The following is a 14,296-nucleotide window of genomic DNA, read 5'->3' as shown; positions in this document are numbered from 1 at the left end:
TGTAACTGAGAGAAGTGGGGAGGTGAGTAGCGGATACTGAGAGCTAACTAGCTCTGTGGTTTTGGGCGCAGACTTCCATTGATAGTTCCACATTTTAGCCACCCTTTCCCATCTTGCCCTTTCAGCTCTTCTTCCTGTTTTTCCTTAGGACTCTGAGGCTGCAGCTCCTCTAAAGCAGTGTAAGGCTGATCAGCTAGGCTCTCCCCTTCGCCACTGTGTTCCCTGTGGTTGCTTTCTCACTTCATGTCACCCAACAGTGACCTTCATTTTATTTCAAAATCCCAGGAAGTCCTTTACTCTCTCCTCTTCTAATTGTCTCTTTCTGATTTTCCTTTACTCTCATTTATTGGGAAAAGGGGGGCTATTGTGAGTGCCAAGTCTGTGAATTTGAGGCTATTGTCTGTGAATTTGAATTGGAATCATTCTCTGGTTATTTTAAAAAGTCATCAAGGATATACTTTATGTTCATTTGTTATTCTACAGTGTTCAGTTGTTTTCAGAGAGGTTAGATAGTAAAGGCTTCTTTACCACATTCTCATCAAATGTGGGTCCTTTGTAAAAATCAGTCTATCAATTGATAGATAAGAAAAGAGAGAAAAAGAGATTTTATTTCTTATCTATCAAAATAAAGAAGAGTATGTCTTCCTTGTCAATTATAATAAAAATTATAAATGTTATACTCCTAAATTTAATACTGTAATATATTAAGTGAATAATATATTACATGAAGATAGGCATTATTCCAGCAATGCAAGTTTGCTCAATATTGGTTGTGATAGAAGACGTCTTTGAATTGTTTATTTAGAAGACAGAACAGGAGTTTATCAAACTGATTGTAGCTCATATAAGTAGGTGAGGGATATTAAGCATATCTTCTTAACATAATCATTTCAAACTTGAAGAAAATGTCTGGGGCATGTAATTGTCCAAAAAACAGTTAAGCTAATCAATGACTGAATAAATGAAATTAACTGTCTTTTCCTTACCCATTCTTATGCACAGAACTGTATGAAAACATGCTCACATAACCCAAGATTTTCTCCTCAGGAAATAATTTTTTAGTTATATCAAGGATTTTTTTTGAACTGTGATGTGATTTCTTCTAGAACACTATTACTTTTTTAAAGAGGGAAATCTTATGTGTTAGTTAATATTCAAAACACTGTCCCAACCACTGACCAAGGCTAAGTATTTTCATAGTATCTTTTGCTTTTCCTGTCATTACAAAAGAGCCAGCTAGAAATCGATCTGTTTAGTTGAAAGAAATTATATCAGAAGCATGGTTCTTAACTTTTCCTGGCTTATTTTTCTCCTAAAAACAAGCCAGGGAAGTATGACTGGTATTACCTCAATGACAATGTTAAGAACACTAGAATGAAAATAGTTTTGTGGACAGGTAATTCTGGTTTGTCCAACATTTTGTTATCCTTGCTGGCTTTATCAGAGCACTTTCAGTTAGTGAACAAGCTGATATTTGTTCTTTCCTTAATTAGCAATGGTGATAGAAAATAATGATATTTTTAGACTATTCATCAGATAAGGGGTATTCTACCAGATACTTAAGAAAATCTATCAGATAGTAGATTCTCCCGAAGATAGTCAAATTAAATTGAAATTTGGATAGACAAATATTAACATAGAGTCTACATAGAAATCAGGTTAAATAAATAAATAAATAAGATAATATCCTATATTTAGTGAGCATTTACTGTGTGCCAAACACCGCTTTTGTTCCTTTATCCGTAACAAGCTATTTCACCTTCATAACCTTGCAATAGTTATAATTATTATTCCAAATTCTAAGATGGATAAACTGAGGTAAAGAAGATTAAATAAATTTCTCAAGGTCACCTTTCCTAATGCAAAAGATAAGAGATATGGTCATTAAAGTTGGGAAAAAAATGTAAAAATGACAGGAACACTGGTATTGGGCTCTGTGAGTAAAGTAGTTCTTGTACTGAATATTGGCTCTGTCAGTCAGTGGTGGTGTGACCTTAAAAGTATACATTTAATTCTCATCAAATATAAAATGAGGATGCAAATATCTCCTTCACAGGGTCAATATGAGTATATATTATAAAAATACATAGAAAGTGCAAAGACAGATCCTAGCTCATTACCAACAGTCAATACAAGTTGGCTGTTTTTGTACTTATGCCAATTAATATCGGTAAATGCACAGTTCTGCTCCCTCAAGGGAAAAAATGGTTTCTGATTCTCAAAATACGATATTTGACAAGGTAACAACACACCATTTGACTCCAAGTTCTTTTATTAGAATGAGCAGATCTGAATTCCAGATTCAACTGAGGTATATATATCTTGTGCATCTAATTTTCATACCAAGTACAATTGTTCAATTCTTGACTTTAAATTTAAAACTTTTTGTCGTTGGTGGTTGTTTTCACATTTTAGTTTTGTAACAGAGGATCTTGCACAGACGTCACCATCAGCTCAGACGCAACTTGTATCTCCAAAATAAAGTGCAATGGACATGGGGTATGTATAATGGTTATTCTGTTTCTAAGTATAGTTATTTTGATTCACGTCAATAACATTTTTCAGTATAATAATGCTTAAAATTATTTGGGATGTAGAAATGTATTTGGAAAATTGAAATCGAATAAGAAAAGCAGACTGCATTATTCATACGTATGTATGTGATTTATGTGTTCAGTCAGAGCATATAGGCTTCATGAGCAAATAATTTGCTTTGAACGTTGTACTAAAATTCAATATGAAACAATCTATTATCATAATGTTAGATTAAGATTATGAAATTTTGGAAATGAGCTCATTAAGGATTACACATATACATTTATACATACATAAAAATATTGCTTATAATTGAGTGTATGTGTACTGATAAATATTTAAACTCACACAATATATATTATACATATTACTTATAATCTCATATTTTTATGGGAGCAGACTTTCTTGTTCATTATGATCTGCTTCATCCTTGAACATCTTCAATGTGTTTCCCTGCAGGTCTCTTCCTTACTATATTTGAAAAGTTATCCACTGATGGACTTTCAGATAATGTTAAATTTTTACTTAACTATTGTAACTAATGGTACAGTGGACACTGTTGTACCTTCACCTTTGCACATTTATCTGACTTCTTAAATTGTTAGCAGTGAAATCTGATGAGCCAAATATATGTACCGTTTAAATTTTCGTTAATATTATATTGTCTTCAAGAAATATTATACCAGTTTTCGGTCTCACCTGTCACGTATAAAAATGCATATTTCCGGGCTTCCCTGGTGGCGCAGTGGTTGAGAGTCCGCCTGCCGATGCAGGGGACACGGGTTCGTGCCCCGGTCCGGGAGGATCCCACATGCCGCGGAGAGGCTGGGCCCGTGAGCCATGGCCGCTGAGCCTGCGCGTCCGGAGCCTGTGCTCCGCAACGGGAGAGGCCACAACAGTGAGAGGCCCGCGTACCGCAAAAAAAAAAAAAAAAGCATATTTCCTTATATTCTGGTCAGACTAGTTTCTCTGTCTTTTGAATCTCTTCAAACATGCTAAATCCATTGTTAACTTGCATTTCTTCAGTAATTAATTATACAATCCTTAAGTATATATGGTCACATTTTCCATTTGTATTTCTATTTGTCCATCCATTGTGAAATTATCTACCAGGTTATAGAAATTTTGTAAACTTTGTAAGTTTTTCCAAGCATGTCTTTGGCTTTAACTGTGTGGCTAGTGTCTCCTGCCATACTGATGCTTCCTATTTTATATAGTAATCCAGGAGAAATGTGACCTGTGTGTCTTTTAAAAATTTTTTCTCTCCCAGATCACTTACATGTCCTATTATTTACAGTTTCTTTTCTGTTTCTTTCCTCTCTTATTTAATTTTAATTAATTTCTTGTTAAGTTTTTCACGAACCTATTTCTAGATTCTCTATAATGTTTCTGGCCCTTCTTTCAGTTCACCCACCAGATCACATTTATAGATATTTTCTAGCCTTCCTATTTCTGGCCAAATAAATTTTGCTATCTATGTCTGATTAAGAATACTTCTCCCTTTTGTTTTTCCCCCTTTTTTTTTTTTTTTTTGGTAAAAATTGGCTCTTATCATGGCTAATTTTTTTGAACTAGCACAATTCATAGTATATTTAAACTTCCACTATTTTATAATTTCTAGCTTCATAATTCCTATGCCTTTCTAGAATAAGACATTTCAGTTGTATCAGAATATCATATACTTTTATTTAAAAGTACAAGAGATAAATAAGAGACAATCTATGGGACATTTGAAAAGATATTGCATGAACATATTATATTAATTTTTAATTTAAGAATTGCTTTCCACATTAATATAAAAAACTACCTATAATATACTAAATTATAGTACTTTAATAATTTACATTGACTAAAAATAGCAAATAATGTGTTTAATTTCTATCTTATACATCAAACGCACTTTTAAAATTTGGTTTTGGCTTTAGGTTTGCACTACTCTCCATAACTGTCACTGTGATGCTGGATATGCCCCTCCACAATGTGAACCAATGCCTTCATCACCAGGAGGAAGTATCAATGACGGGTTTTGGCTTACGTCAGGTTAGTATCCAGATCACGGTACTCCAACATAGCCGTCTGCACTTAGAGGAATAGTATACACCTCCACGGTCTGTGTGGCTGTTGAGCACCTAGCATGTGGGTAGTGCAACCAAGGAACTAAAGTTTCCATCTTATTTCACTTTATTTAATATAAATTTAAATAGTCACTTGTGATTAGTAGCTACTAAATTAGGCAGTGCAGCTCTAGATCATATTGTCAATCAAAATTTTGTATACGGTTTAAATTCAAATCTAGACATGAACACTTTAACAGATCTTCTCTTAATTTTAACAATGGTTTCCAGAACTTTTCTATTTGTACAACAGAGTTTTCTAGATAGGTATAGTTAAATGATAGAATAGGTGATAGTTTTATTATGTAGTCTGTATATTCCAAGGATGTTAACTGTTGTGATGTGCTAGTTCATAGCAGAGTTGCCTCTTTCAAGTTTTAACTCTACTACTGAAAGGTAAAGATAATAAAGTCTTCCACATCCAAAGTATATGGATAGTAGATGGCACAAAACTTTTTTTAATTTATTTGGTGAACATTCGTGAACAACTGTAGCATGTTTGATTTTTCTAAACTTCACAATGTGAAACTCTCAGAACACTGTAATTCCATTAAGGTCTTTCCATCATTTGTGCTTCTGTTTTGTGCCTCTGTTTTTATTTATTTTATTTATGTATATGTTGTAAACCTGACAATAGAGCATTGTATTTGCCTTAAAATAGCCAATGAAATGTTAAAGAATTTTAATGTAAATATTTACATTTATCCCAACCTATTTACCATTTTCTAGGGCTTTTCAGTTCCTCCAGCACACTCAAATTTCTGTGTGGGTTCATTTCCTTTCAACCTGTAAAACTCTCTTTTGTATTTCTTTTTGTGTGTACCTTGTAGTGATCAATTGTCTCAGCTTTTGTCTGTGAAATGTTTTCATAATGTCTTAATTTGTGAACGGTATTTTCACTAGAAGTAGAATTGCTTCTTTCAGCAATTTAAAGATGTAATCCCATTGTATCCTGGCTTCCGTTTTGTGATGAGAATGCAGCTGTCATTCTTATTATTCATCCCAATAATATAATGCTTCCTTCATTCCTTGTCTGAGTTGCGGACTTACTTTATATCTTTGATTTTCCGTAGTGGTTTACCAAGATGTGTATTTCTTTGAATTTATCTTGCTTGGTTTGGCGAGATTCTTGAATATATAGGTTCGTGTATTTCTGGAAATTTTGAAAAAATTATTAGTCATTGTCTCTTTTTTAATATTTTTTTTTTATTAAGAATATTTTGCTTTTTAAAAAATGTTCACACAGTAGCCTTCACTCTGTGGTATATAGTTCTGTGAGTATTGAAAAATGTATGTATTCCGTTCCAACCACCACAGTCATGATGCACAACAGGTCCATCGCCTCAGATCCTCCCTCTGGCTGCTGCCCTTTGTATTCATCTCCCACTGCCAGTTCCTTGCAACCAGTGACCTGGTCTCTGTCACTATAGATTTGCCTTTTCCAGAATGTTCTGAACAGCATACATGCATTTGAGATTCATTCTCATTGGCATATGTTTTAATAGTTCATTCTTTATTACTGTTAAGTAGCTTCCTATTGAAAAGATGAACTATATAGTTTGTTTATCCATTCACACATTGTAGGGTATTTGGGTCATTTCTAGATTTTGGCAATTTTGAATGACGCTGCTGTAAACGTGCACATAGGCTTTCGTCTGTATTTAAGTTCTCACTTTTTGATGAGTAAATACCTAGGCACTTTTGTCTATATATAAGTTCTCACTATAATACCTGTAAGTGAGATAGCTGGATCGTTTACTCAGTGTATTTTTTTTAATGAGTGTATTTTTAATTTTTTAAGAAACAGCCAAACTATTTTCCAAAGTGGGTTTACCATTTTCCTTCCCTCCATTCATCTGTGAGAGTCCCAGTTACTCTGCACAGATGATCCACACTTCACAAGCATTTGGTATTGTCGTTTTTGTTGGTTTTGTTTGATTTTTTTTTTTGGCCAGCTTTAGATGTGTAATGATATCCCACTGTTATTTTTAGTTAGTTTATTATGTTGAAATAATTATACACTCATAAAGGGTTGCAAAAAAATTTAGAGGGCAGTCTTACGAATACTTTACTCAGCTTCAGTCAGTGTTAACATGTTTCAGTACTACAGTAGAATAGCAAAACCAGGAAATGGACATTGATGAAATACACAGACCTTATTCACATTTCACCAGTATACATACACTTATCTGTGTATACGTGTGTGTATGCATTCACATGTGCATATATTTAGTTCTATGCAGTTTCACCACATGTTCAAGTTTGGGTACCCACCATCACAATCAAGATATAGAACTGCATCATCACTACATGGCCCCTGATATTGTTACTCCTTTATATAGCTACACTCATTCCCTCTTTCCCCTTTCCGAACTTTTGGCAACCACTAAACTGCTCTTCATCTTTCTAATTATGTTATTTCATGAATGTCATATAAATGGAACCATGTAGTTTGTATCTTTTTGAGGGTGTCTTTTCCTCTCACTTCATTCCTTTGTATTGATGACTAGTATTCCTTTGTATGTCTGTAGCATATTTTGTTTAATTATTCACCCATTGAAGGACATTGTGTGGATGGCAAGTTTTAGTTATTATGAATAGATCTGCAATGAATATTTGTGTGGAAGATTCTGCATGAAGATAAATGTTTAATTCTCTGGGAAGCATGGCCGAGAGTGAAACTGCTGTGTCTATGGTAAGCCATTTATAATTTTTAAAGCAACTGCCAAGCTTTTTGCAGAGTGGCTATATACTGTTTGACATCCCCGCCAGTGATAAATGAATGGGTTTTTTGCAGCCTTGCCAACATTTGAAGATACCAATTTTTTTTTTTGCCATTCTATTGGTGTGTTTTAATATCTCATTGTGCTTTTAATTTGTACTTCCCTAATGGATAATGATAATTGAATATCTTTAATGTGTTTATTTGGCACCTGCATATCCACTTCAGTGAAAAGTCTGTTCATATCTTTTTCCCATTTGTTAATTGTATTGTTTATTAAATGTTGAGTTTTCACACAAACATCTATTTTGTGGGATTTGTGATTTGAACATATTCTCTCCAAGTGTTTTTTTCTCAGACCAAAAGGTTTTTTTTTCCAATTCTTATTTTGATAAGCTCTTCTTTTTTTCCTTTTTGGATCTATGCTTTTGGTGTCAAGTATGTGAATTCTTTGTCAGTCTTAAGTCTTGAAATTTTTTGCTATGATACCTGTAAAAGGTATAGTTTTATGTTTTATATTTAAGTCCATGATCCATTTTGATTACTTTTTATGAAGGGAGGAGATTAATTTTCCGATTTATGGGTGTCAAATTGTTCTAGCACAATTCTTTGAAAAAGCTGTCTGTTGTCCACTGTGTTGATTTTGCATCTTTGTTAAAAATTAATTGGACAGGGCTTCCCTGCTGGCACAGTGGTTGAGAGTCCGCCTGCCGATGCAGGGGACACAGGTTCGTGCCCCGGTCTGGGAAGATCCCACATGCTGCGGAGTGGCTGGGCCCGTGAACCATGGCCGCTGAGCCTGCACGCCCGCGTACCGAAAAAAAAAAAATTAATTGGACATTTTTGTGTTGATGTATTTCTCAGATCTCTATTCTGTTCCACTGATCTGTGTGTCATTCCCTCCACCAATACTACACTGTTTTGACTATTGTAGTTATAGGGTAATCTTGAACAGCAGGAACAGTGAGTCTTCCCATTTCATTCTTCTTTTTCAAAATGGTTTTGGCTATTTTAAGGTTTCTCTTTTCCATATACATTAAGCTTGTCTATGTTTACAAAAAAATTTTGCCGTGATTTTGATGCAAATTGTGTTAAACGTATGGATCAATTTAGGAAGTTTCACATTTTTATTATTTACTATTGAATCTTCCAGTGTATGAACACAGTATTTCTTTCCACTTATATGTCTTCTTTAATTTCCTTCATCGTAATTTTGTAATTTTCACCAGATACTGTACATTTTATTATTTCATATTTGTTATTTCACTTTCTTTAGAGCTACTGTAAATAATGTTGTACTATAATAGAACATATTTTAATTTTATATTTATAAACACCAATTAAAATGATTAATCACTGTTTATCACTGCTACATCATCTAACTCCTTTCAATCAACTTTGCATGTATATTTGTCCACTTGTGAATCATATCAAGTAAATGTTCATGCCCAAATGTAATAAAAGGTGAAAAGATACTATCCTAGATCTTCTTTACAATACAGAATATTCTAGGTATTTGTGACAAAATATTACATGCTGAAGTATGATTAACTGGATGAGAATATCATATTTCCTTTCTGTTACTAGAAATATTCTGTTCATTCATTGATTCTTCAGTTGGAGGAAAATTATGATAGCATCGTCCACTCTGATGACTTGTAGTATGAGATTTCATTTGGATGATCAATATCAACACCACCATTATAAAGTTTAAAAACAAGAGCCCTGGAGGGGCTCTTTTGTACCTTCCTGAAAGTTGATATATTACTTGGGCAACAAAATTAGAAAACTGAAATTTGCCAATGGAAAAAATAGGGAGTCCAGAAATAAACTCTCACATATGCAGTCTAATGATTTTCAGTTAGGATGCCATGACCACTCAAGGGGAGAAAGGATGGTCTTTTCAACAAATAATTTTGGGATAACTGGATATCAATATGCAAAAGAATGAAGTTGGACCCTTACTTACACCTTAAAAAAAATTAACTCCAAATGAATCAAGGATTTAAATGTCAAGAGCTAAAACTATAAAATCCTTAGAAGAAAACAAAAGGGGCAATATTCATAACATTAGATTTAGAAATGATTTATTGAATATGACACTGAAAGCACAGGCAACAGAAGAAAAAAGTAGATAAATTAGAATTTTATAATTAAAAACTGTTGTGCATCAAAGGACACTATTGATAAAGGAAAAAGCTAACCCACAGAATAAGAGAAAATGTTCACAAATCATATATCTGATGAAAATTAATATGTAGAATATGTAAAATATTCCTACAACTCAGCTACAAAGAAACATAAAATCCCATTAAAAATGGCAAAAGACCTGAATAGACATTTCTTCAAAAATATACACAGATGGACAATAAGCACATGCGAAGTTGCTCAACGTCACTAATTGTGAGGGAATTGCAGGTCGAAACTCCAACTAGACACTAATCCAAACCTATTGGGATGGCTATTATTTAAAAATTTCAGAAGATATCAAGTTCTGATGAGAATGTGGAGAAATTGGAACTCCTGTGCACTGCTGGTGGAAATGTAGAAGTGCTGCAGCCCGTGTGGAAAATGGTATGGTGGTTCCTCATAAAATTAAACATAGAATTACCATATTATCCTGAATTTACACATCTAGGTATATACCCCAAAGCACTGAAAGCATGGACTCACAGATATTTGGACATCCATGTTCTTAGCAGCGTTATTCACAATAGCCGAAAGGTGAAAACACTCAAACGTCCATCAACAGTATACCCATATGGTGGTATATACATACAATGGAAAATTATTTAGCTTTAAAAAGGAATGAAATTCTGACACATGGTACAATATGGATGGAACTTGACAACCTTATGCTAACTAAAATTAGCCAGTCACAAGAGGACAAGTATTGGATGACTGTGCTTTTATGAGGTACCTACAGTAGTCAATTCATAGGGACAAAGTAGAAAGGTAGTTGCCTGGGGCTGGAGGAAGGGGGACTGGTAAATCGATGTTTAAAGGATTGAGTTTCAGTTTGGGAGGATGAAAACGTTCTAGAGTTTGATGGTAATAATAGATGCACAAAGATGTGAATGTACTTAATGCCATTGACTGTACACTCAAAAATATTTAAAGTAATAAATTTCATGTGTTGAGTATTTTACCACAGTAAAGCAAAATTGTCAGGCAAAAATTCCATTTTATGACATCACCAAAAATAATACAAAGTTTAGATATAATTTTATGGAAAGAAGTGTAAGATATACACTGAAAGCTAAAACTACATTATTGAAAGAATGATCTACATAAATGTAAAGACATCTCCTGTTAATGTACTGGAAGACTCAATATTGTTATTACTCCAGATACTCTCAAAATTGATCTACAAATTCAACACAATCCTTAACAAACCCAAGCTGTCTCTTTTGCAGAAACTGAAAAGTTGATCTTAAGGTCTTACAGAAATTCAAGCAACACAGAATAGTAAAAACAGTCTTGAAAACATAGTTTTCAAGAAAACTTGAAACTGAAAACACAATTCCAAAGCATATTACAAAGCTAAATAATCAAGACAGTGTAGTACTCTCCCAAGAATAAGGATAGATATTTAGTTCAATAGAAGAGAGAGTCCAGAAATAAAGCTTCATGCTAACAGTCATGGATTTTTGACAAAGATGTCAAAACAATTCAAAGGACAAAGGATGGTCTTCTAAAACAATGGTGTTGGGACAAGTAGATATCCACATGCAAACGAAGTTAGATTACTGCATCACAAGGTTCACAAAAATTAACTGAAATTGGATCATAGATCTAAATGTAAGTGCTAAGGTTATAAAACACTCAGAACACATATTAGTAAATCTTTGTGACCTTGGCATAGGCTGTGTTATCGAAGACACCAAAGCACAAGTGAGGAAAGAAACAATAGACTGATTGAATTTCATCAAAATTGATAACTTTTGGGCTGCAAATGATAACAACCAAGACAGTGAAGGACAAACTACAGAGTGGGAGAATATATTTGTAAATATTATATCTCATAGGGGACTTGTATCCAGAATATATATAGAACACTTACAAGTCCATAATAAAAAGACAAATAACCCAATTAAAAATGGGAAGGGATTTAGGGACTTCACTGGTGGTGCAGTGCTTAAGAATCTGCCTGCCAGTGCAGGGGACATAGGTTTGAGCCCTGGTCCAGGAAGATCCCACATGCCGTGGAGCAACTAAGCCCGTGCGCCACAACTACTGAGCCTTCGCTCTAGAGCCCCTGAGCCACAACTACTGAAGCCCGCGCGCCTAGAGCCTGTGCTCCACAACAAGAGAAGCAACTGCAATGAGAAGCCCACGCACCACAACGAAGAGTAGCCCCCACTCGCCGCAACTAGAGAAAGCCCGCGTGCAGCAATGAAGACCCAATGCAGCCTAAATAAATAAATAAATAAATAAATAAAGGGAAGGGATTTAAATAAACACACCTCCATAGAAGATATACCAATGGCCAAAAAGCCCATGAAAAGATGTTCAACATCTTAGGAAAATGCAAACCAAAACCACGAGATACTACTTCACACTCATTAGGATAGCTATTATAATAAAAAACACAGGCAACAAGTACCAGTGAGGATGTGGAGAAATTGGGATCTTCTTGGTGCTCTTTTTACCACTACTGCTCAAACTCTGGTATCTCTTTTCCACTCTCACCCCAGTAAAAGCTGCTGTCTAATTAGCTTCAGATTGTCTCATACTATGTATGTATATATACTCATATATATTCCTTATCCTTCTGCCAAGGACACCTGCAAGGATCCCCTTAACAGTTCTGGAATCCTTAATTTCAGAGCAACTTTCTGTTCAATGCTGCACCCTTCAGGTTCCCACCATTTCTTCTGCTGTGAGCTCTGTCTTCTGCTCCATAGGAATGATGTACTTTGCTTAGGACTCCAATTCTCTGTTCTGAGATCAGCAAATTATCCATAGGTAGAATTGTATTTCCATAAAATCAACATCATGTTTTCTTTTCTTCAGATATTTTAGTTCTGTGTTTCCTGTTGACTTCCAGAAACCATTTCCTTCATGTCTTATCCTGTTTCATATTTTTATTATTTGACACATTTAATGGAAAAATTTCATCATGCCCACAAGTAGAAGCTCCCCATCTTTCTTCCTTAGAGTAATGGATATCTCCCAGGTAATCTAATAGTGATCTCTTTAATCAGTCTTTGGAGTAATTAACCACATGAGAAGGAAGCTCCACTTGCAACATGATAATTTTAGTAAAGATGGATTAAAGGAGAATGGACCTTTTCTGATGGGTGAGGCCAGGAAAGGAGAGCTATAAAGTGTTGAGTTCTACCATAGCATGAGACTGCTGCATGTTTGATTAGTTTCAGTATTTTTGCATATATTTGCTAATTTATTTCTTATAATACATAAAACTTCCTAAATCACTTTAAGGTAAATTACTTCTAATCAACATATAATTGGACTGTGTGTGTGTTTCAACATCACGGATCCTTTTGTCTTTTTGAGGGGGCATTAAATTCATTTACACTTAATATCCCCGATAGTTGCTTTGGTGGTAATTCTGATTGCTTGATATAGTTTTTTGTATTTTAATTGTCTGGTTTATTTCTTTTGCTTAACTGGGCCAAGTTTCCATAGATTTAGTTTTCTAGTTTTATGTAATGTCTTTATAATGCCAAGAGGAATATCTATTTTTCTAATTAGTACAGTCAAAATTAAAACAATATCACTTTATACATCTATTATGTAAATTAACCTAGTCTACTATTGTTTTTTTAATTAGCCTCAGTTATATCAATAATTTTCCATAAATAATTTTTAAAATAGTTCTTTTCTTTTTTTGCTCTATATTTAAAATGGAAGAACCTATTAGATGAAAATATCAATCTAATGTGTTCTAAGTAGCAGTTCATAGACGGGAATATGATAGAATAAAATACATTAGAAAGTAGCACATAAATAAATATTAAATATACATACAAAGGTTAAAAATAAATTATATATATATATATTTGACAGAAATATATAATGCACTTTGGGGCATAGTCACAGAATATTGGAAAACACATTTAAATTTAAGTTTATTAACTCTATGATTATATTATTTGAATTCCAAAGTTTTATAATTCAAATTATTAATATGCTTTGAATACCATTTCTGAAAAAGTTAAAAGGTACTCTTATGTTTTCAGGTAAAAGTACAGACATGTTGGTAAAACGACGTGGTGCTTCTCGAAAAAACGGCCTTGTGATCAGTTTCTACGTTTTCCTGCCTTTCCTCATTTTAATTCCCATCATTGCTCTTAAATGGAATAAAACGAAGATATTTTGGGACAGAGAGGGCACAGTAAGTGAAGGGTGAGTAAACTCATTATCTTTAATATTTAAAATGATTTAGGAGAAAATTCAAATATTATTCAGAATATTATAAGTAGGACTCTTGGATGGATTGGGTAAATGTTCAGAAACATACCAAATTTTTTGCAGATTTCAGGCAGGTGGGTAAGTTTCGTGTTTCTATAGGCCCAGGAACAACTGAAGTAACTCAGTAAATCCTCAGTACCTTTCGAATAGCAAGCCATGTTGGCTGTAACTGCTTTAGAAGGTCTGTCTACTTCCCAAGCAACCCTGTTTCCTTGCACTGACATTCACTTGTGCCAAGAAGATTAATAGAGACAGAACAGCATAGAATAAAGAAGGTGAAGATTAATAGAGACAGGGAAGCATAGAATATGAGGAATGTGAAGATTAATAGAGAGAGGGCAGCATAGAATGAGGAAGGTGAAGATTAATAGAGACAGGGAAGTATAGAATACGGGGAAACTGAGAAAATATAAGATGGCAAAGAATGAGGGAGAGAACACACATAGGATACTGCCCATTTTACACATAATCAATATCACTCATGTGT

At 34.0% G+C, this 14,296-nt stretch overlaps 1 protein-coding gene across 1 annotated transcript in view; it reads left to right on the top strand.

The window, feature by feature from the left end:
- The window catches only part of LOC309838961 (A disintegrin and metallopeptidase domain 3-like), a gene marked incomplete at both ends in the record, with an annotated part of 103,262 nt that extends 89,515 nt beyond the window's left edge, over nucleotides 1-13,747 (top strand). The window contains 2 exon segments of the mRNA XM_082680413.1: nucleotides 4,461-4,575; nucleotides 13,578-13,747. Of these exon segments, the coding sequence (XP_082536539.1) occupies nucleotides 4,461-4,575; nucleotides 13,578-13,747 (285 nt within the window).
- Nucleotides 13,748-14,296: the final 549 nt, after the last annotated feature.

This window comes from Grampus griseus, assembly GCF_964374135.1.
Source record: "Grampus griseus genome assembly, chromosome: 21".
In the NCBI taxonomy this organism is placed as follows: Eukaryota; Metazoa; Chordata; class Mammalia; order Artiodactyla; family Delphinidae; genus Grampus; species Grampus griseus.
The sequence above is the reverse complement of the archived record's forward strand: the minus strand, read 5'-3'. Positions and strand labels throughout refer to the sequence as shown.